General features: G+C 43.8%; 1 protein-coding gene across 1 annotated transcript in view; it reads right to left on the bottom strand.

Annotated features, from left to right (window-relative positions):
• Window positions 1-7,383: 7,383 nt before the first annotated feature.
• Window positions 7,384-24,436, bottom strand: part of TRAF3IP2 (TRAF3 interacting protein 2) — a 49,692-nt gene continuing 32,639 nt past the window's right edge. The window contains exons 6-9 of the mRNA XM_075338336.1: window positions 17,222-17,290; window positions 14,711-14,824; window positions 11,246-11,320; window positions 7,384-8,836 (exon numbers count right to left, since the gene is read on the bottom strand). Coding sequence (XP_075194451.1) covers window positions 8,666-8,836; window positions 11,246-11,320; window positions 14,711-14,824; window positions 17,222-17,290 — 429 coding nt within the window. The 3' untranslated portion in view covers window positions 7,384-8,665. The remainder of the gene's footprint in view (window positions 8,837-11,245; window positions 11,321-14,710; window positions 14,825-17,221; window positions 17,291-24,436) is intronic.

Raw genomic sequence — 24,436 nt, 5'->3', positions numbered from 1 at the left:
CAGTAGCAGTCAAAGACCAAACAACACACAACACAGCTCAAATAGCAGGGTCTTTAGCCTTACAAGAACCTTCCTGTCTCCTTGGGTGGTCAGTATAGAATGAATCTATAGCTGACATCACATGAAGGATCATGTGACTATTTCAAGAAGAGGGGAGTAGTCAGAAACCGTCTACAGCTGAGATCAACTAGTTAGCAGCAAACTGCAAGGAAAAACGACATTGTAGAACCTAAAAAACTAAATGTGAACAATCATAAATCTTTCAACTGCAATAGACACTTGTGACAGTACCCCACTTTCTATAAGGGGGGCCTCAGGACCCTTAAGACCGGACTTGTCCAGATACGACTAACAGAAGGGACGCACCAACTCACTCTCGTTTGCCTCCGTTAACACCTGTCCTTCAAGGTTCACACAAATGTAATGTGGCAGCAATAAAGCAGGCTCCGGAGACATAACAAATCTTCTAAGCTCCTGTGGAAGATGTTAAGCAACTTCAACACTGGGGGTAGCTCCAACCGAAAAGCCATAGAATTACGTCTGAACCTCTAAATGGAATAATAAACCTAGAGCCCGGAGATCCTGATGCATACTTCCACTTGATGTTTTTGGTGGATTCCCAAACAAAGTTATTCACATGACCGAACCTGAACGTTTATTGCCATGCATGCCATTTGTTCAGAGAAGGAAATCCTCTTGAAGGACAGACAACAGAGGCATCCCCCTGTGCCTTAAAGACCAAAGCCTAGTATAACCCTGAGGGGAGGGTAGACTATTGCTCCTTCTCTCTGGCAGCACCTTAGTCACCTCGGCTAGAAACGGGGATGTAGGTTTTACCAGGATGACGGAGATAGTTACACACAAACAGTTATTATTGCAAAAACTGCCCCAACTGACAACTTCTCTGAACCACCAATCACTCCCAAAATTATGTTTTTTCAGCCAGGGAAGACCCAACTCGATGGGAGTGGTCAGGTTCTCCAAGACGTAGGAGGATAGGTGCTCCCAATGAAGAGTCCCTATCCGCAGGTTTATGTTACCTACGACTTGGGAAAATTCTCGCTGGTTGGGGGGGAAGATTTGATGGCCAATATGGGAATAGATCTAGCTAAAGGACTACTGGCCAGACCATGCATCTGAGGAAAGCGGGAGTCAATCATTTTGGTTCCTGCACCACTGTCCACAAGAACAGAATTTTTTCAAAGAAAACTACATCAGCAAATATGGTGAACTGAGATATCTAAATGGAGGAAATGTACACACCTTGATCACTTCTCTCCACATGACCAGGTGGTTGCAACTTTTTAGATGGTGTTACCTTTTTGGGTATCAAGGGACAAATCCCAATATATTGACCTATGAGACCACAATAGAAACATGCCCCCATCCCACGGCGAACTGCAAGTGACCTAGTACAAGGGGAGACCCTCCCAACTGCATAGGTTTGTCAAGCTGCAACTGTGGGATCATCCACTAAGGAGAATAACTGTGGGCAGGGTCACAGAAGATCTTTCCCTGAGGCGTCTATCTACCCTGACGGCAAGGGCCATCACAACCTCCAATGACGTCGGAGTAGCATACTGTACTAAGAATCACAGAGGTTAACTAACAGACTCTCACAGAAATGACTCCTAAGGGCAGGGTAATTTCACTGGGTGTCAGTGGCACACCTGTGAAACTCTGGGCAGTACTATTCAGCCATCCACACCCTGCTGGAGCCTACGGAGCAAGGGAGATGCTATCAGGGTCATCATGAAGGCCAAAGCCGCAAAAACATTGTCCACCAACCATGACTGAGTCGATCAGCAGAGAGAAGCCCAGGACTGGGGATCTTCCTGCAGGAGAAAAATAACAATCCCTACTTGCTGTTCCTCACTCCCTGAGATACAAGGCCAAAGCCTAAAGTATAGTTTGCAGGCCTTCCTGAAAACCATAAATTTATCCCCCAGAAAACCTATCTTGAGCTCTGGCTGAGTGTGGGTGTGAACCGAGATCATAAAACCAGCAATTTTCTGCAGCTGCTGCATGACCTGAAAATGCAGGTCCGTAATCTCCTGCGTTAAAGTCTTGGCCAGGTGTGCAAATGCTGCAGTCTGAGTCATACTTTATATGTCTGGCTATAATATCACGCTGTAGGTGGATAGTGGCTCCTAGACTGGCCCTCAGGCTAGCGCTCCCTAGCTATCCCTGCTCCCAGATACCTCTGATGGTGAGAATGTCTGGGCCACCTTTCTAGCCCTGCTCCTGGCCAGCACTGATCTAATATTTCCTGTCCACCACCGCAGGGGAGGGCCAGGACCAGAGTGATAACTCCACAGAAATAGACAAACAGGGAACACCAAAAACTCTATCACACAGCACACTAACACAAAGGTATAAGGCAACATGAGTAAAGGAGAACAACAAGAGGATAAACAATCAACAGTAGCAGTCAAGCACCAAACAGCATATGACAAGGCTCCAATAGCAGGATTTTCAGCTGTGGTCAGTATAGAATGAATCTATAGCCAGCATCACATGAAGGATCAAGTGTTTATTTCAAAAGGAGGGAAGTGGTCAAAAACCGGGTGCAGCTGAGCTCAACTAGTTAGCAGTAAAGTGCAAGGACAAAAAAACATTAACCCCTGCAATGCCAACAGAAGTCAAATGCATTTAAAATTTGCAGAATCTCAATGTGAACCATCACAAATCTCTCAATGGCAAGAGACACTTGTAACAATGGGAAACACTGGGTCTGAAACATATACATCACATAGGAGACTCACTGGCTGAAGTATATACATCACATAGGATACACTGGGGTTGCTGTATATACAGTACATCACATAGGATACACTGAGGCTGGTGTATATACAGAGGAGATGGAGAGATTAATCCCTCCCTCTCCTTCACAGCTGTGATCCGAGCGCAGGATCGTATCTCAGTTGCATGACACTTGGCTCTCGCTGGCAGCATAGCGGGAGCTGAGGGTCATTAGCATATCGCATCCGATGCACTCGCATCAGATGTCATACCATAGTGTGAATCCAAAGGGAGAAGGGGTAATCCAGCTCACCGTACTGCCTTGCTGGTGTGTACCAAATCCTGCGCACGGATTTGACTTGGCAGTCAATCAATAATAGAAAAGGAAAAGAGTTCCAGCGCCAGGAATGAGAAAATTAAAAATCCATTTTATTGTGCCAATGCATATTAAAATTGCAGCAGGTACAGCATATCAGTCGGATGGCAGCAGAACAACGCGTTTCGACGCCTCAGGTCTTAATCATGAGATTCCACTCTTCACAATAGCACTGGTAAGCACTGCAGCCTAAAGGCCCCGTTACACGCAACGACCACTAACGAGATGTCGTTGGGGTCACGGAATTCGTGACGCATATCCGGCCTCGTTAGAGACGTCGTTGCGTGTGACACGTACGAGCGACCGCTAATGATGAAAACACTCACCAAATGGTTGATTGTTGACACGTCGTCCATTTCCCAAATATCGTTCCTTGTGCTGGATGCAGGTTGTTCTTCGTTCCTGAGGCAGCACACATCGCTACGTGTGACACGCCAGGAACGATGAACATCACTGTACCTGCGTCCTTCGGCAACGAGCTGGGTGTGACTTTCATGCGGCTGCTCTCCGCCCCTCCGCTTCTATTGGACGCCTGCTGTGTGACGTCGCTGTGACGTCGCACGAACCGCCCCCTTATAAAAAGGTGCTGTTCGCCGCCCACAATGACATCATTAGGAAGGTAAGTTCGTGTGACGGCCCGGGTACTAGCGATATTGTGTGCCACGGGCAGCGATTTGCCCGTGATGCACAAACGGGGGTGGGTGCTTTCATGAGCGACATCGCTAGCGATGTAGCTGCGTGTAAAGCCCCCTTTAACCCTACATCTAGGGATAAATTACCTTTCTGGATATGATGGTTCCCATTGAAGTGTGTGATATACTTTTAATGTATTATATTATAAACAGATTTTGGAGGTACATAGCTATAAAACAACAGGGAGATGAATAATCGACCGCAAACAGCTGCTATGCCAAACAAATTCTTTTTTATTCAAACGTTCTTTTCATCGGTGCAGATAAAATTGCGGGGGGTGGCTTGGATGCGAGTCCCTCCAAAGGACGACGGCCGTTTCGTCTGTAAGTCAGACTTCTACGGGTCCACGTCGGGGAATGGCCACACACACCTTATAAAGGGGAGTGCATCCAGGCCACACCACCGCACGTTAAAAACAGAGGAATGCACACATGACAGTGATTAACATAAGGGCAGACAAAAACATCCCATTTAAAACATGGTCATGCAACCAATGTGACATACATTTCAAAAACAAACATGAAAACAGGGGAAAAAAAGGGAAAAAAAAGGGAAAAAAAAAGGGAAAAAAAAAAAAAAATTCCACTGAAAGGTACAGGGGCATTTATCAATGTCATATCAACACATAATACATTATATTCATATTATTCTTTTTAATGACATAACCACACATTTGTCAAAAGATCCAGAATGAATCAATCACTCGAAAATAATTTACAAAAATTGGTTTCATGCAAACCGATTTTATAAGAATACCACCAGGTCGTTACGGTCATTTAAACCCAGGTTTCCCTGCGCTCCAAATTTTATTATCATACTTGCTTCTTTACGTAGCAATAATTTATGGAGATCGCCCCCTTGTGGAGGCAGGGAAACCTGGACTAGTCCTGCAAAGCGCAAGATGTTGGGATTACCTTCATGTGCTGTACGAATGTGTTCTATTAACCTAGGAGAACCTTTCCCTGTGGAAATCGATTTATAGTGCTCTCTAAAGCGTATGTACATGCACCTGATTGTCTTCCCTATGTAAAATCTTCCACAGGGGCATACAATCACATAAACCACATATTGGTCACTGCAAGTTTTGCGCCTTGCATATCACCGGTACATCTCTTCAAATTGGTTCCTTTTCTCACCAGGTTAGGCAGTTTATTTCCTGCAAGACGAAATTTGTGGAATCCCAACATCTTGCGCTTTGCAGGACTAGTCCAGGTTTCCCTGCCTCCACAAGGGGGCGATCTCCATAAATTATTGCTACGTAAAGAAGCAAGTATGATAATAAAATTTGGAGCGCAGGGAAACCTGGGTTTAAATGACCGTAACGACCTGGTGGTATTCTTATAAAATCGGTTTGCATGAAACCAATTTTTGTAAATTATTTTTGAGTGATTGATTCATTCTGGATCTTTTGACAAATGTGTGGTTATGTCATTAAAAAGAATAATATGAATATAATGTATTATGTGTCGATATGACATTGATAAATGCCCCTGTACCTTTCAGTGGAATTTTTTTTTTTTTTTTTCCCTTTTTTTTTCCCTTTTTTTTCCCTTTTTTTTCCCCTGTTTTCATGTTTGTTTTTGAAATGTATGTCACATTGGTTGCATGACCATGTTTTAAATGGGATGTTTTTGTCTGCACTTATGTTAATCACTGTCATGTGTGCATTCCTCTGTTTTTAACGTGCGGTGGTGTGGCCTGGATGCACTCCCCTTTATAAGGTGTGTGTGGCCATTCCCCGACGTGGACCCGTAGAAGTCTGACTTACAGACGAAACGGCCGTCGTCCTTTGGAGGGAGTCGCATCCAAGCCACCCCCCGCAATTTTATCTGCACCGATGAAAAGAACGTTTGAATAAAAAAGAATTTGTTTGGCATAGCAGCTGTTTGCGGTCGATTATTCATCTCCCTGTTGTTGGATCTCCTAGCTGCTCACTACCGACCAGCACGCTGCGCCTGCAACCAGCGCTATATGGCAATCATCAGCACGTGAGCCACTGGACCTGGAGGTAATCTGAGGGCAGGCGGTGCAGGACTTGTTCACTTTTTGCTGCAACATAGCTATAAAAGGTCAACAAACTTAAAGCGGTTTCAAATTACACTGATATTGATGATTTATCCTTAGGTCATGACATTGTATAAAGCCTAATAATAGCAAGTGATTTCCAGGATGCTTGCATTCGAGTTACAGCCAAGGAAGTTTATACTGCTTTGGTCCGACTGCCACACAAAACTGAAGTGGATGTCGGACCACAGTAGTGTGAATCTATTACTCATCTTTATCTGGAAAGCTACATTCCCACATTGAGTTTTCAGTTATATTTTTATGCTACAGAATTTCTACATTTCTGCACCTATTATGTAAATTAGGTTACTTACATTTTTTCATTGCATTTTTTAGTGCTTTTTTTTAACGTGCATTTCACATTTTTTATGCTGTAGTATTTTTCTCTATTTCGTGTGTCATGCTTTATATAAATCTGCTTTGTTTTTGATACTTTTTGGTGTATGTGTTTTTTTTTTTATGCATTTCAGTGGCAGAACAACACTAAAAACAAGTGGATTTTTCACCGGCAGATTTTCCAAGTTGTTGAGAAAAATCTGCACAGAAGACTCAGCGAACCTGCAAGAGAAATTGACATGCTGCGGATTTGAAACACGCATCGCAGGTCAGTTAACGCTGAGTTAAAAAGAAGAACAGTGGGCATGAGATTTCTATAAATCAAATCCATTCTCCAGGAATAATAAGACATTCCGTTTTTTACGCTAACTGTTTTTGCCAAAAGCACTTTGTGGGAACGTAGCCTAAGATGCTGATTTTTTTAAAAAATATACGCAGCATAAAAAACTCAATATGGGGTGGGAATTAAACCTAAACCAGCTGAATCTCTGCAAGGAAAGAGAATATTCTTCCTTCTGGAGGAGAACTGGTTTGCATATTTTTTCCCCAGAGCAATGTCTGGAAAACCACCTGCAATAGCTGGGACTCTGCTGGGAAGTGGCAATATTTCCCATGAATAGTAATAGGCATGTGATATATACTAGGGTGTATTTTTAAATAAACCTAGAGAAATAAATCTAATATGATACATGAGAATTCTACATGCAGTCTACAAGTATCCATAGATTGCCCCTGGACTTGTGATCCATTGTAATAACAGCTAAGCACTGTCAATCGTTATCCATATATGGGATAATGCATCCTACAGATCCATTTAACTGCGGTGATATTCAGGGAGGTTTGCACCCCTCCCCCCTTTAGTTGTGGGATTCCTTTAATGTGACTACTGGTTCTGGATCTGCTCCAAAATCTTGTTCATGTGTACAGTGCATGGTAAACGATCTCCCAGATGTGGTGTTAGTAGGATCGAGAACACCAAATGTGGTGCTGTGGGTAAGCTGCTGGTGTACAAAGGGAAAGATCCTTGTAAGGAAAGATGCAATACACAAACAATGGAAATAAGGGCACCGTATCTTACTGTTCCTTCATTCTATGTAGACAGATTCCACAACTGAGTCTTTTTTTTTTTTTTTAATGTATTTAATATATATATATATATATATATATATCTGCATTATTAATAGATATTGGTAAGAATGATTATAGCATGTTAATAATGATCACACATGGAGCCATGCATATAGCAATAGTTGGATCTTGTGCATACCACACAAGATCATATTTACAGGCACAATAAAAATCACCATGGAAATGTTCCTAGAAAACAGCTCCACAAAAACGTAAGGCAGTAGCGCCCTCTACTGTGAAAAATCAATATTTTAGAAAGTGCAGAAGTACATTCGGATAGTTTAAAGCCCCACTCTGTTTTTTTTTTGTTTAATTTGCCTGTGAATTAGAGATGATATGTGGGAGGGTTCACACACATGGGTGTTTAACTAACATATACTGTACATCAGATGAGTGCTGTTTCATGTTTTATCAAATAGCCCTCGTTCCAATGTTTTATTATGGGGCAGTGCCAACCAGAGCATTGTTCTCATGCCAAATCGGCATGTGAAAATAAAAAAATTTAAAAAAAAAAAAAAAAAAAAAAAAAAATCGCACCATGCTGTAATTAGCAGCTTATATTGGATCACGCGCACCCATACAAGTCTAAGTGCAAAACATCAAACTGCACTGATGACATCCGAATGCAGTCAGATATACACTGAGTCAGACAATGGAAAAGATGGAGAAATTAAGCTCTCTATCTTCTCCACACCTGTGATCCGATTCTTGCATGTGAGTAAATCACAGTAAGGCCGGAGTCACACTTGCGAGTGACTCGCATTGCATCACCCGGCACGGCCGCACACTCTCCGGATAGGAGTGGGTCAGCTGCATGTATTTCTATGCAGCTGAGACGCTCCTGTACAGAGAGTGTCAGGCCGTGCTGGGTGATGCAATGCGAGTCACTCGCAAGTGTAACTCTGGTCAAAATGACACACTGTTCACGCTCAGCAGCTTATACTACAAACATAATGTTGGGATTTTTCTTCCATAATGGCTAAACAAGAAACATAGGAAATTGACATTAACAAGGATTTTCTGGACAAGTGAAAGCAATTATCTTCATTGATCTAATACTGTAGGAAAGAAAAATATAGATGTTGAGTCCAGCAGTAGGCGTCATTGCCTAATCATCATTCACACTTTGCATTGTGGACATTCGGAGTGACCCCAGAATCAACGTTCACATCTCAGATTTTCTTGATGTATTGCCATACTCTTTGCTTACCACAATACAATGTGTAATATGATTTTTGATTGCAGACCTAAAGTTATCTGCTGGTGTAAATAACATGTTAATCCCAAGACTCAACGATTTCCATAAAATGATGCACTTTTACTTCTCTAATAGTAAGAGCGACGTTGTTCATTTATATTTCTAACTTCCAGGATAGGTAGTTGACCAACTGGGGGAATAATATATTCCTCCTCTCGTAACAGACGCAGGAATAGTCTCCCTGTATCACATGGCCATCGATAAATGTGTGTGTTTTTCAGCCAATTAGGCACATGTTCCTGAAAAAAAACATAAAGGTCATGACAATGGCATATGTTAGACCTCAATCAGACATCCTTTTTTTGTTGTGCTTTTCATTGACACATTACATTGTATGAGTTTAGATACATGTAATTACATTTTTTTTTTTTTTTGCCTGTTTTTTTTGTGTGTTTTTCTGCATAAAAGACTAAGACATGTTCTACTTTGGTTTACTTTATGCATCAACCTTGTCCACTGTAGTGAATAGGTCCACAAAAGCCCCCCAAACCCTTATAAATTGCATCCATGCTCATTAGTGATGAGTGAGCGTGTTCGTCACAGATTGTAAATTGATTAAAGGTACCGTCACACTAAGCAACTTACCAGCGATCCCAACAACGATAGGGATCGCTGGTAAGTTGCTAGGAGGTTGCTGGTGAGATGTCACACTGCGACGCTCCAGCGATCCCACCAGCAACCTGACCTGGCAGGGATCGCTGGAGCGTGGCTACACGAGTTGCTGGTGAGCTCACCAGCAACCAGTGACAAGCCCCCAGCGCAGCGTGGAAGATGCTGCGCTTGGTAACTAAGGTAAATATCGGTAACCAACCCGATATTTACCTTGGTTACCAGCGCACGGAGCTACATGTGCAGAGAGCAGGGAGCAGCGCACACCGCTTAGCGCTGGCTCCCTGCTCTCCTAGCTACAGCACACATCGGGTTAATTAACCCGATGTGTCCTGCAGCTAGCTACATGTGCACAGAGCAGGAGCCGGCACTGACAGTGAGAGCGGCGGAGGCTGGTAACTAAGGTAAATATCGGGTAACCAAGGACAGGGCTTCTTGGTTACCCGATGTTTAAATTGGTTACCAGCCTCCGCAGAAACCGGCTCCTGCTGCCTGCACATTTAGTTGTTGCTGTCTCGCTGTCACACACAGCGATCTGTGCTTCACAGCGGGACAGCAACAACTAAAAAATGGCCCAGGACATTCAGCAACAACCAACGACCTCACAGCAGGGGCCAGGTTGTTGCTGGATGTCACACACAGCAACATCGCTAGCAACGTCACAAAAGTTGTTCGTTAGCAGCGATGTTGCTAGCGATGTTGCTTAGTGTGACGGGGCCTTTAGAAGTTCTCAAGTTTCCCATTGACTTCAATTATGCTCGGTGTTCGAGTCGCATCGGAGAAACCTGATGCTCGAACGAGTAAAAAGCAGTGGCTAGCACACCCGCAAATCACTAGTGCTCATGTGTTGTCCATTTTCCTATGGTAGGAAACCTCTAATTTTTTTTTGCATGTGGGGTAAGTTGAAGGATGACACATAGATGATGAAATAATAAAATCAGATGGAAATGGGATGGCGCACACAGATGAAAATTGGTCCATTTATGCAGGCAAGAAAAAATAAAAAGACATTTAATTGCACCCTTTTATGTTGATTTGCTGTGGATTCCACCTTCTGAAAAAAGATGAAACCCGCTGTGAAAATAAATGTGCATGATTTTTCACCATGCATACAAAATTTGGTAAAACTCATCCACTTTGAGGGCTCGTGCGCACGGTGAGTCCTGTCCATTGTAGAAATAAATGCATCCTCTGGAAGTTTCTGTTTTTGACATTTTTGTTTTTGTAAAAAAAAAACCCGCAATAAATACGCATGCGTTTTGAGCGCGTTTCCCGTGCGTTTTAAGTGCTATTTCAATGCATTTTCCATGTTTAAATTTTGATGCGTTTACAAAACTTTGTCAATGGAAAATAAAGTTTCTTCAAACAAACACAATGAGAAACCCCCCCCCCCCCCCCAAAAAACGATGACATTTCCTGCTTCTGCTCATGCACTATAATGTGAATATTCTGAAAAATTATATTAAATAATAATATTTATTAATTAAAATGATTAATAAATATATTACGACTCTGATTTTATTTAAGGCTGGATGTGAGGTCAACAGGAAATCTCTTGACCTCACTTCCAGCACAAAACGCATACTTTTTTGTTGTCAAAAAAGCATGCGAATTCAACAAAAATGCATATAAAACGCATTATTTTTGTTTTTGGATGCGTTTTTAAAAATCTCATAGACTTAAATGATACCTAAACGCTGCCAAAACGGACAAAAGAATTGACATGCTGTATTTTTAAACGCAGAGATTTTGTCAAATTTTTGACAATCAAAACGCTGCGTTTAAAAAAGCATCGTGCGAACGAATTTTCTCAAAATCCCATAGATTTGTCTTGAAAACCAAAACTCATGCATTTTGACAATGAGACGCTGCTGCTCAAAATGCTGCGGAAACGCAAGAAAAAACGCAACATGCGCACGAGCCCTTACATTGTGAATTTTCCTCCTGCAAATGTGGTTGTAAAATCTGTAGTGTATCTGCCCTATGTGAACATAACCTAAAACAAAGGCTGTTTTTGATGCAGTTAATTTTGAACTGACCTCAGTTGCATTTGGGAAAAGAACAGGAATGAATCTGAAGTTCATGCTTCCTTGTTTTATGAACTCCATCTGCATCTATAATAAGTAATAATGTAATAAAAATCACATTAATGCTTGTAATACAAATCCAATGTTTAGTAAATGTACAGATTTTAATCATTATGATAGACTTGCTACAGAGATGGGAAGATCTGGGAAAAGCGTCAATAAGGCTAGGTTCGCACACTGCGTCTTTTTGACGCTGCGTTTTTGTGCGTTTTTGGCCGCTAAAAACGCACAAAAAGGCACCTGCGTCGAAGAAACGCATAAAAAAACGCATGCGTTTTTGCCGCGATTTGGTGCGTTTTTGGCTGCGTTTTGCTGCGTTTTTGATCTCTCCGTTTTGCTGCGTTTTTCCAATGCATTGCATGGGGGGAAAATGCAGAAAAACGCAGGAAAGAACTGACATGTCCATTTTTTTTTTTTAACTCAAAAACGCAGGTAAAAAAACCAGATGTGTGCGGACAGCAAAAATGAAAACTCATAGACTTTGCTGGGGAAGCAAAGTCCTGCAGTTTTGAGGCCAAAAACGCACCCGAAAAACGCGCAAAAACGCCGCGAAAAACGCACTGTGCGCACATAGCCTAAAAGCAAACAGCACAATCTGTCTAGCTATTGGGAAGAGATTTTCATGGGAAGATGGATTATACATATTCTTTATATAATGCAAGTAGTGATGAGTGAGCACTGCCATGCTTGTGTGCTTGGTACTCGTAACGAGCAGTCAGACGTTCGGTCGGGCTCAACTCACATACCGAGTATAATAGGAGTCAAAGGGGAAGATTTTCTGGAAAAATGCTTGAGTTCCCCATTAAATTCGATTATACTCGGTATTTGAGTCGACCCCATCCGAGTGTCAAACTGATCGTTATGAGTACTGAGTACCCAAGCATGGGAGTGCTTGCTCATCGCTAAATGCAAGTCATTAACAGATAATGTAGAAACACCTGTAGATATCTTTTTGTTTCTCTCAGCTGTGTTTTTGAGGTAACCCAGATTCCTAAAATTCTCAGCTGTCTTGTTATGCAGAAAAATATGGGAATATCACTCGAAATTTTAGTCACTAAGGTTTTTCAGAAAGACAAATAGCTGGAAAAGTAGGAGCACCAGAATTGGACAAAATCACAAGAAGACATCACTGATAGGGTTGGATCTGCCTAGCAATGAGTGACAGGAAACTGAGCTCAGATTACAGATTTCACTGTCCTCTGAAACAGACCATTCTGATCCTTTTGAGGACTTGCTCTTCAGCTGAAAATTTCTGCAATGTCATTAGAAAGCATATCACAATGCTTGTCGGTTATTCGGGCCGGCGCATCTGTGACGCCCTGGACTAGTCAGGTCGTCGCAGGTAGTCCCGTGCACACACACACCCCCTTCCCCTTAGAAAGGTGACAGCAGCCAAACTACAAACCTTTGTCACCACCCTCCGGGTTTGATGTTCACACCAGGGTGGGGCGGAGCCAGGCAGTTGGCTCCGCCCACCGAGGAGTTCACAGGCCCAGAGGTGGGAAAAACAGTGAGAGTTAAGAGTTGAGCTTTGACAGTGGAAAGAAGTGAGGGGAGTCAAGTTCAAGGGCAGACCTGTGCTCAGGCCTGCCAAAGTCTACACCAGGTGTCTGGGTTGGAGCCCAGTCACCTTTGGCAAAGAGGCAGACTCTGGTGGCCACCTGCAGGAGCTGGGATTACAGCCGGTGGAACCGTAGGGACCGGGGTCGGGTGGTGGCCTGCCGGTACCGAACCGGGGAACCGATTGGAAACCGGAGCACCAGGAGGGGTACTCAGACCCAGTACGAGGCCCAGAAACAACTAGGCTAAGTCAAATCAACTGATTGAGGACTGGACTTTAGGACCTTCCCCACACAAGACCTGACTGAAGACAACAGCCCAACCATTAAGGTAAAGCCACCGCCAAGGCACAGAGACCCAAGCCAGCGTCTGCGGGCAAACAGGGCTCTCCCGACACACAGCAAGCCGGGGAGCGGACTACCGTTGCTTAGGCATAAGAGTCATAACGTTTACACTAAAGAGGTGCAGGAAAAAGGTGGAAACCACCAACCTGTTAAGGGGAAGCTGCAGCCGGCTGCGGGCACCGTTCATCACCTTGTTTGGTTTACCAGAGACTCCAGCGTGTTTTATCATAGTGAGTACACCAGTTCCTTCTGGCCGCGCATCGCACCGCACCAACACCCCAGCACGCATCCATCCCCTCGCCTCAGCACCTCCCTCGGGCCCCCGGGACCATCATCCCCCTACCCACGGAGGGGGTCAACACCAAGCTGCGCAACACCGTCCCCGGGAGCCTAGTCAACGGCAGCGGTGGTGTCCATCCATTCACCACAACCCGTGGGTGGCGTCACGAACTAAAATCCCCCTGCAAACCACCGTGGCTCCGGCCATGGACCTTCCCACCGAAGTCCCTACGTGTAGCGCCAACCCCCCTTTCAGAGCGACGTGACCCCCGGGTTCGTGGAAGAGCTCGAGCCACCCACCGACGAGCACAGATCCGAGCCGCTCGGCAGCCGGCCAAGCCCCGGGGCGGTACACATCAAAGCATCGGCAGAATCCATTTAAAGGACAATGAAGCCTGATCTGAGCTTGGCGATACGTGGTGCAGATTCTGTTTATGATTTGGAATGACGGCCCCTTCAGCTGACAAGCACTGTTATATGCTCTCGAATGACAAGCAGCATATCCCAGCGCTTGTCAGCTAAAGTTGCTATTACTCCAAAACATCTGCAGGATCCTTGCAGAAGAGGAGTGTATAGTCTGTGATCTGAGAATGCGTGTTCAAAAAGCTGTAAATCTCTGAAAGGCAGCTCTGCCCCCACCAGTGAAGTTCTCTTCTCACTTGATCTGATCCCTGTCCAAAGATTGGAAGTAACAAAACAAGATGCAGTTGCGTGTTATGTGACCCACACACAGATGCACTCAGGAAAGCAGCACAGCTAATAAAAGTATATTACAAAAATGGCTCAAAACTACAACTCATCATTCAAAAAAATGCAAGCCCTCATACAACTATATTGACAGAAAAAAAATTATGAAAAATTGTCTGGTACCAAAGGTGGAAAAAGACACTGCATTTTTTTCTCTATGGGATAAAAATACATGCAGCCAACCCACTCCTGTCAGAAGAGTGCGCGGCAATGCCGGGTGATGAGAGGTGAGACACGCGCGTGTCACGCATGAGTCAATCGCAAGTATGATTCCAGCCTAAAGTGCAGATCTCCACCAAAATTCATAAAGAAGGGAAAAACTTATTAAAAAATCAGCAGAAATGGAATAATCACAGGAGATTGTAATTGGGTATTTTGAAACAATCCAGTGGAAAAAAACATTTCTGCACAAGACAACATGGCCTTAACTGAGTAAAAAAATGATAAACTGGTTTGTGAACAAGTGAAGAAGGTTGCCATTACTCACCAATCGGTGGATGTATCGTGTGTGTAGGCCATGATCATCACTAACATGAATCAAGTCCATTTCAACATCCTTTTTGTACTGTGGGCTAATCGCTATGATGATCATCACATTTGTCTAATCAATTACAAAAATTGGACAAAATATGTATAAGTAACATTCCACTGAAATGTACACACAGACGGAAAAGACACTTGAGCACAAATGTGAACTGTCCAGCCCCAAATAAGACACATTAGTGTATTGTGATTTTTTTTTTCATTATTATTATTGTGTGACAGTAAAATTACAGTAATTTTAATTAGTCATTTCTTAAAATGAATCAGCAGAAAATATGTAATGTTATATTACATACTAAAACTCTACACAGTAAATTAATATAAAACACAAAATAATTGATTGCATTCCTAGTCACAATCATATATTATATACAGTATGTCATTTAATGGCCATTCCCTCCATGGAGATAGATTTAAAACAAGAACAATAGTTGGAAAGGTGCAGTGAATTATTTCACTGTCTGTGCTTAGTTCGAACAGTCATTTTGTGGTGACAAACTCCCCTTTGGTCAGATATTTTGAATTGTAATATATAGTATTTGTCAAGCTTCCACTAGGCTAGCATGGACTTAGTGGAGATTGATTCCAAAGTGCAGTAATACAAAAGCCTACCAGAGGTCGCTAGCACGAGAGTAAAGCGGGGTTTACACGCAGCGATATCGCTGCCCGTGGCGCACAACATCGCTAACACCCGTCACACTATACTTACCTGCCTAGCGACATCGCTGTGGCCGGCGAACCGGCTCCTTTCTAAGGGGGGCAGTTCATTCGGCGTCACAGCGACGTCACTAAGCGGCCGCCCAATAGAAGCGGAGGGCCGGAGATAAGCGGGACGAACATCCCGCCCACCTCCTTCCTTATTGCCGGTGGCCGCAGGTACGATGTTGTTCCTCGTTCCTGCGGTGTCACACATAGCGATGTGTGCTGCAGCAGGAACGACAAACAACCTGCGTCCTGCAGCAGCAACGATAATCGAGATTACAACGACTGGACAACGATCAACGATATGGTGAGTATTTTTAATCGTTACTGGTCGTTCCTGCGGTGTCACACGCAACGACGTCGCTAACGAGGCCGGATGTGCGCCACAAATTCTGTGACCCCAACGACATCTCGTTAGCGATGTCATTGCGTGTAAACCCAGCTTAAGAGTAGTCACACAAGCCAAAATCAAACCGAGATGTCACGTCAATATAGGGGAGTGAGCCAGCCGAAGTCAAATGGAAGCAAGTGGGTCAGAAGCCGAAAAGTCACGTAAGGGTACGTGTGCACGCTATAGTTTTAGTTCATCAGCAAAAAACGCACCCTCTGGCAGAAAAACGCACCTCTGGACAAGAAAAATGCATAAAAAAACACATGCGGTGAGCGGGGGGAAGCAGTGAATATGTATGAGCCTAATGAGCAGCCAGGGAAGAAGAATGAGAGGCCACGGGAGCAGCAAGACAGCCACCCCAGTGATCGGTGAGTATGAAGCGCTTGCTCCTACCACTTTGCACCAGATTATGGTCCCCATGGACTTTATATGTGGACCAGCATCTGGCCAGATACCAGGGATCAATCCCCCACCGACCCTGAGTCAGAAAGGGATTGATCTGCCAGTCCTCTGAAACGGAGGGACAAAACGCAAAGAGAATTGACATGCTGCTTCTTTTTCTGCACTCAAAACTGCAGGCAAAAAAGAATCAATGTGCTCACAGCCTTCCTGAATTCTCATAGACTTTGCTGTGGAAGGCAATCCATGCAGTTTGAGGCAACGAACTGCAAACACGGCAAAAAATGCATTGTGCGCACAGGGCCTAAAAAGCCGAGGCGGAGCAGAGCCGTAGTTAGGGGACATTACCAAGGTCAGAGGCCGGGAGAGCACGTAAGTACAAAGGTGGGGGTGGAGAAGGACACATGGGATGGAACCAGGGTCAGGTAGATAGGGTGCACAGACAGTACAGACAGTACGGTGGGAACGGAGGTCAGGGAGAGGTAAGCTGGGTAGCGGGACATATCCGAGCAAACTCACAGGAACCAGTGTGCACGCTGCACAGCAAGAAATATTATTGGCGGCGTCCTGGAGAAGTCCACACCATAATAAAGCGGTGAGAGTCCCAGAACGAGGCACAACCGAACAGACACCTCCCATCTGACTTATTCCTGTCAGAGCCAAGCAATGGTCATGACAGTATTAAAGTACTGACAAAATATTAGAGATTTCCTCTGTAGCTGGTAGGTGGGCTGGCTTTATGCCTTTTTACTCTAACAGCAATAGCTGCTGCTTCATAAATAAAGAGGCAGGGCTGTAACTATAGTGGGTGCATGGTTTGCAGTTGCACCTGGTCTTAGAGCTTAGGGTGGTCAAAAAGGTTTCCATATGGGAAGACATACTATTAAAGACCAAGGATGATAGGAGAACTTGCATTGAGGCCCACAAGGTTCAAGTTACACCACTGTTAAGAGGTTTACTTACATCACTGAGGTATCTCTCCATCCACCTGATGATGTCCATTCCTCGAATTGATCCTTCAAAAATGTCAATCTAAGATAAAGAAAACTAATAATGACAAATTTGACACCTAAGAGGCAAATATAGGAAATAAAAGGAAGACAATGACATGGCTACCGAAGGATAAGACCCATTAGGTGTCTAGCTGTATCCCCCTGTTCTCATTGAAATAAACATTCACTCATTCAAATGTCAATGATTTTTTGGGTACGGCCAAAAAATTGGAACGATTTTCATTAGTATTGGGTCAGTGTGTCAGTTTTACCACTGATGCTTTCAACATATGAAAAATGTAAAACAAAATTGCAAATCTTTTCTCATCCCTTACAGTGTTAAAACATGGACAACAGAAAAGACTGCACAAGTATGGCAATATGTACTGCCAGTGATTTTCACAAGACACTATGGGCATTTTAAGGCCACGTCCACATGGTGAGTATTTGGTGAGTTCTTACCTCAGTATATGTAAGGCCACGTGCACACATTGAGTAGTTGGGGAGTTTTTTACCTCAGTATATGTAAGGCCATGTGTACACGTTGAGTATTTGATGAGTTTTTTTTACCTCAGTAATTGTAAGGCCATGTGCAAATGTTGAGTATTTGGGGAGTTTTTTACCTCAGGATTTGTAAGCCAAAACCAGAAGTGGAAATGTATAATAGCAACATGGCCACCACTTTTGTATTTTTTGCCCATTCCTGGTTTTGGCGTAGAAATACTTAGGTAAAAAAAAAATTACCAAATACTCAAAGTTTGAAAATAGCTGAGATCCATGACTAAGATCAAAAACGGAAATGTCAGGCGGCCACTTAAAAACATAGACATGTGAGCAGCATCATAGATTATAATTGGTATGTGATCTGCATGTGAAAATCATCAATAGACCAAGATGATAATTTCCGAACGTCTGAATAAGGACTTGTACGTGTCCAGCCTTATACATTGCTTACTAAACTTGCTTGAGTAACGTCTTTTTTTGCTTCATATTACTTCGGGAATTCCCTTTTATTCTATAATAAAATAATATAGCCTACAGGATGACAATTGGTTAATTTAATTCCTGATTCTTGTAGTCATGTTCACAGCAAGTTTATCTTTTAGTTTTAGCCAACATAATATGTCATGCCAGGACTTCTGCAGGAGAATAGAAGGAAATTCTTTCTGATCCCCTAATTAGTATTCTTTTTTATCCACTCTTTCCTGAGCATGGTCCAATATCCTTCATATTCATATCCTGCATATCTGCTCAGCAGTGTAACTTCTGTAGGACATTAGTCTTAAAAAGTTGTCATGTATTGTCAAAGCAGTTAACCAATGAATACATAAGAGGTTGCTCAACAATGAGATGATAACTTGTTACTGTACTAATCAGGGAAATGGCAAGTAATCAGTGCCTGTAAAATTAAATTTTACACCGGTTCATGGAAATACAGCCTGGTCATCTGGAAGAACTAAAGTCCTACATAAACAGACTACTAAACATCGACAAGTTTGACAGACAGTCTAATGTGTATGAGGGCACATGCCAACTGATTATGAGGGGAGTGGTTGATCAGGCATGTCAGATATCGGATTGCCAGTTGTATTGTTCTCCTGAAAATAAGTCACCAGCCAACTTGTCAGCCACCGGCTTTCTCATAGAGTGAATACAAGAGTACAGATGAGCGAACCTGATGTTTGGTGTTCGGTATGAACTCAAACGTTTTCCAAGAAAACAAAGTTTGGGTTTGGAGTTTGGGTCCTTTATGAATGCAAACCACTCACACGAACATCGGTGTGCTCGGTTACACTCGGTGCTCAGCCCACCCTCCCCTGGAAGTGTTCTGTTCATGGTTAGGGCTAGCTGCATGTGGGCAGAAACTCAAACTGCCAAACAGTGACTTTAAATGACGTTCAAGTCAAGCCGGGTCCAAAACCAAACATTTTAAAAAAGTTCAGGTGGACCAGCAAAACCCAAATTTCACAGGCCGCTCATTTCTACACTGGAGAGCTTCGCTGAACGAATGCTTCTGTGTATGGGTGAGTTGCTTGAGATGTGTATGGGGGCCTTTGAAGACACTACATGCAATAAGCTATCAAGGTAATAAGGGGAGTTGAAGAATGACTTTCTCCTATTACAGGGGTTTTCAAACTTTTATACTGTGGTGGACTGATCACACAAACTGCCTAAACCTCACCAGACAGGCCAAGAAGAGGTCTGGGCTTCACCATCTGTAGTGGAACTCTTTACTAAAATTAAAAATAGCTCTCTTCCTTTTTTTTTTTTTTTTTAAGGAGAGAGGGATGATTAGTGGTTATTCTGCGATGACGGTCAATAATGATGCTGTGCATTATACAAAAAGCGGTTTATTGATTCAACGCATTTTGAAGTTGCCTCGCTTCTAGTGATGGGCGATCCCGATCTGTAAAGATTGTGGATCGTACCAATCACGTAGTGATCATGTACACGATCCCGATCACGAGCTTTCTTGCGAATCTCGTGTTACAGATTGGGTCCAGATTGGGTCCAGGGGCTGTAAAAAAAGGCACATTATTAAAAAACATTATGATCATACTTATAGGTCCCTCGACGGGTCCTGCAGACTCTGTCTCCTGGCCACTTCTGCTTCCGCGTCCATCCGATCATTGCTGTGCCCCCCGGTAATCATCTCTGACTAAAAGGACCTTCCGTGACGTCATAGCCATGTGAACAGTCAGGTGTGAATGTTGTATTACCTTATTGGCTACAGACTGGTCACATGACTATGATGTCATCAAAGGTCCTGGTAACTGAACTTTCATTGTCACTGTGTGTCACATCGCATCATGGCACACAATCTCCCGACAGGAGCGGGGTCGGCTGCATGTATTTCCAGATGACTCATGCAGCTGAAGCGCTCCTGTCCTGAGGGCGTCAGGTGCGGGGTGATGCAATGCGAGACTGCATGAATCATACCCTCACTGTCCGCCTGCTCCTTGCTCTGTACAGAGCGATGTAGCAGAGCTAACATGGCTCTCTCTGCTTCTCACTTTGTATACACTGTGTCTGTGCACAGTGATGAAGCAAAGTTGACATTGCTGTCCCTGTGGATGTTGGACTAAGGATTGTTTTATAACAAAGATGGAGTCTCTAAATGTTTTTTTTTGTTTTATTTCTAATAAAAAAAAAATTCTCTGTGTTGTGTTTTTTTTTTACTGTTTACTAGAAATTCATGGGGGCTATGTCTAGAACCCTGAAGAAAAAATCTGTACGAAGACTTTGTAGTTGAAAATAGAGCCAAATTTTATTCAGTACAAAAGACAACAATCAAAGTGATAAAAAACTTTTTCATAGAGACAGATGGTGATAATTACCAGATGGTACCCATATACCAACCTGGCACACATTGCATGTAAAAACCCAGTCAAAGAGCAAAAAACTACCCCAAACAGATGATCAAACAAAGGGGGAGTCACTTAGCATAAGGTTGTAACACCCAATGTCTGGAGTTGGATACTAAACTAGGTTCAATAGGTACGACTACAACCTCTAGCACTATGCTTTAAATGTCCACTATTCATAACCACCTACAATATAACCACCGCTGAGTGCAAAGGGCTATCCATGTGGTGAGTGGTCATTCTAAGGGAACCCCAAGCTAACCACTGGGGCTATAGATGAAAGTGGAAAAAGTACCATACAAGAACAAAGTGATACGTACCAAACACATGGACAACCATGTGCTAAGTGGATAAAAAGCAACTACTGAGTGCTAAACAGTACCCGGTGCCGGTAATACTAAACAGACCAGCTACAAATGTACAAACGTGTCTCACTAGTGGCACAGGGTAACAAAACACACAGCAATATCGTACCTGAGGTATGGTATATGGGAGAGGAGCCCCGACCTATAGGTTTCGTGAGTCTTCTTCCGGGGGTGGTCTCAGAGTAAAAAGAGCGTCCTTATAAATAAAACCTATCCAATCCTAGACCGGGTCAGTCCTGGCCAATCAAAACGTCCAAAGATGCACTAACCAATCCAACAGTACTATAACAGTAAATGCCATTGGTGAGTGGTTCAAACAGGCCGGTCAGGCTCCGTCCACATGTATGACGCGAAAACCGGAAGTATACAAGTATAGGCATCGCGTCATCAATCCAGGGGCGTGCCAAACCATCACCTGTGGGGTGTGCACACACTGCTCAATGGTATTGGTGGTTCGCGCATGGGTCATAAGCAAACAACACGCCCCCGCCTGACGCGGCACCATCATCGGCAGTACGTCCACAATCAGGAAACGTGCTCGCCACGTCACATAGGGGGCGTGTGTACGGGCCATGTGATCCAATTTACACAGAGACCCGTGACGGCTTAGACCCCGCCCCCCCAGGATGACGCGAAACCGGAAGTATCCAACTAAGGGAACCGCGTCATCAACTGGGAGGTACGCTCGCCACGTCACACAGAGACGCGTGTGTGCAGCACTTAGTCAACATATAAACCCATTAAATTCGGGCATCATGCCAGCCCAGTGCATAAACCACAGAAGATCCACTCAACAGCTGCATCTCGTACAAGTATGAGAATATACAGAGGGGTATTATTTCGAATAGTAGAATAGTGCATGCAGTATACGATAGATAAATAATGGTATACATCAATACGCCATATAAACATATCAATATGCTATATTCTACGAATATACCCCACTATAGTGCAATAATAACATCAGATCAATTTCAAAGGTGCAAACCATAGGTACAGAAACATAACACATCATTACATATATTTAATATACATAGGCATGATGGAACTATCATTCTGTCCCAGTTAACCATTCATGGCGCGCGGGTGAACACATCGGAAGCACTAAGTCGCCATGGGCGCGTCCAGCACCGACCGTGGTGATCAGATCGCCACGAAAGGAGCCCAAAGGACACGCACACAGCGACCCAGCGCAGCAAGGTGAACACACGCGCGCACTGGCACCAGGAGAGAAATGACCACCCGAAAACAGTTCCCAACTCAGTGGGGGGCGCCATACACCCAGCATAACTGCCGATCAATAACATGTACAGAAATGAATATACAAAAACATGGATTAATCGTATAACAAATTGCAGCACATGTCAGTCGATGTAGTGTCATTCCCCTTTAACTGTTATCCGAAATATTGTCATTTTCTCCATAAGACGATCATGTGGACGCAAAGAAAGATCAGGAAGGACGAGGAAATATGAATGGAACTAGAAATAGAAATAAAACACATATAAATTAAAAAAGGACCAAATGGATTAAGAACAAGAGGATCACATATAGAGCTGCAAACTCAAGGATGACACATTATATACCCAGACACAAAATACGGCATTGTCCGGAAAATCTATAGGAATGATACGAAGCTTAGACACTCATTCAGCCCAAAAGGCTGTAGGGTCTTCAAGGTCCATATCCATTCCGTCTCACGCTGTGTGAGAAGACGGGTAACATTCCCGCCTCGAATTCCAGATATAATTTGATCAATACCCCGTACTTTCAATGCAGTATGATCGCACTGGTGATGTTTCCTAAAATGCCTAGGTATGGTCTTAAGGCTATCAATGTCAATCTCGTCCCTGGCGGCCTGAATATCACGGACATGTTCCCTCACGCGAACCTTCAAGGCCCGCGTAGTCAGGCCGACATAGACGAGAGGACACGGGCAAACAGCATAGTACACCACAGCCTTAGAAAGGCAATTAATCTTCTTTTTAATGGGAAAAACTTTCCCATCAGAAGAAGTGAACTCTGTCGCTGTTTCAATGTTAGGGCATGCAACGCACGCCCCACATGGTGAACAGCCAACTCTTGACCTGGATGTGATAGATGAGGAAGATACGAAGGGGAGAACATTCTTATCCTTCTTGTTGTAATGACTAGATGTCAATATGTCTTTCAAATTTCTGGACTTGCGGGCTGCCACTGATGGTCTATCAGGCAAGTACCTCCGAAGAATGGGATCAACAGTCAGTATAGACCAATATCGAGACATGACCTGTAGCATCAATTCCCAATGTGAGTGGTACCTGGTGACCATCCTCACCATATTCGTATTTCTAGTCCCACGGTCACCAAACAATAGATCCACACGTGGGGAATTCCTAGCTCTGTTGTATGCCCTCTTGATAGACCTATTGCTGTACCCGCGATCACGGAATCTCTGTTTGAGATCCAGAGCCTTGGACTCAAAAGAAGAGTCCGAGGAACAAATCCGCCGTAGGCGGAGGAATTGTCCCACAGGAACAGCTCGTACCACATGTGCGGGGTGGGCAGAGGAGGCATGTAATACCGAGTTTACGGATGTATCCTTTCGATATAAATCTGTCTGTAAGAAACCTAATGAATCTCTAATGACCAAGACATCCAGGAACTCGAGGGACGTGTCACTGAACTTATGAGTAAGCCGTATATTCATTTCGTTGTTATTCAAGTTACGCATTAAGTTCCGGGATCGTCCCCTGCCAGATAAAAAAGATGTCGTCGATGTACCGCGTCCACAAAGGGATGCGGTCCACCGACGACAGCCAATCTGACAGGAGAAGCTCCCTCTCCCACAGCCCCAGAAACAAATTAGCATATGAAGGCGCAAAGGCCGCCCCCATTGCTGTTCCCTGGAGCTGCAGGTAGAGGGACCCCCCAAAAAAGAAAAAATTATGAGTCAAGGCAAAACTCAATAAGTCCATGACAAAGTCCCTCTCGGTCCCAGACATGTTGGTCATAGAGAGAAAATATGACACCGCCCGTAGTCCGTCGTGATGTCGAATGCTCGTATAGAGCGATTCGACATCGCAAGAGACCAACAGGGAGCCTTCCCCCACTTGTATCGAATCGATTTTCTGCAAAAAATTGCCCGTATCCCTTGTGAAAGAGGGAAGAGACTCGACCAATGGTTTTAACAAAGAATCGATATATATACAGACACGCTCAAGAAAGTTGCCCACACCCGACACAATAGGTCTACCCGGAGGCACATTCACATCCTTGTGTACCTTAGGTAGCAGATACAGTGTCGGTATCGTCGGCTCGCCCACATGCAGCGCATCAGACAAACCCCTCTCTATGGTGCCACACTCCACAGCATCAGCCAAAAGACAATGTAGTTCTTTCGTAAATTTACTCAGGGGATTAAAAGTAAGGCGTTGATAACATTCGCCAACCCTGAGCTGTCTGTACGCCTCTCTT

This window comes from Anomaloglossus baeobatrachus, chromosome 3 (assembly GCF_048569485.1).
Source record: "Anomaloglossus baeobatrachus isolate aAnoBae1 chromosome 3, aAnoBae1.hap1, whole genome shotgun sequence".
Classification (NCBI taxonomy): domain Eukaryota; kingdom Metazoa; phylum Chordata; class Amphibia; order Anura; family Aromobatidae; genus Anomaloglossus; species Anomaloglossus baeobatrachus.
This window is presented reverse-complemented; position numbering and strand designations above follow the sequence as displayed.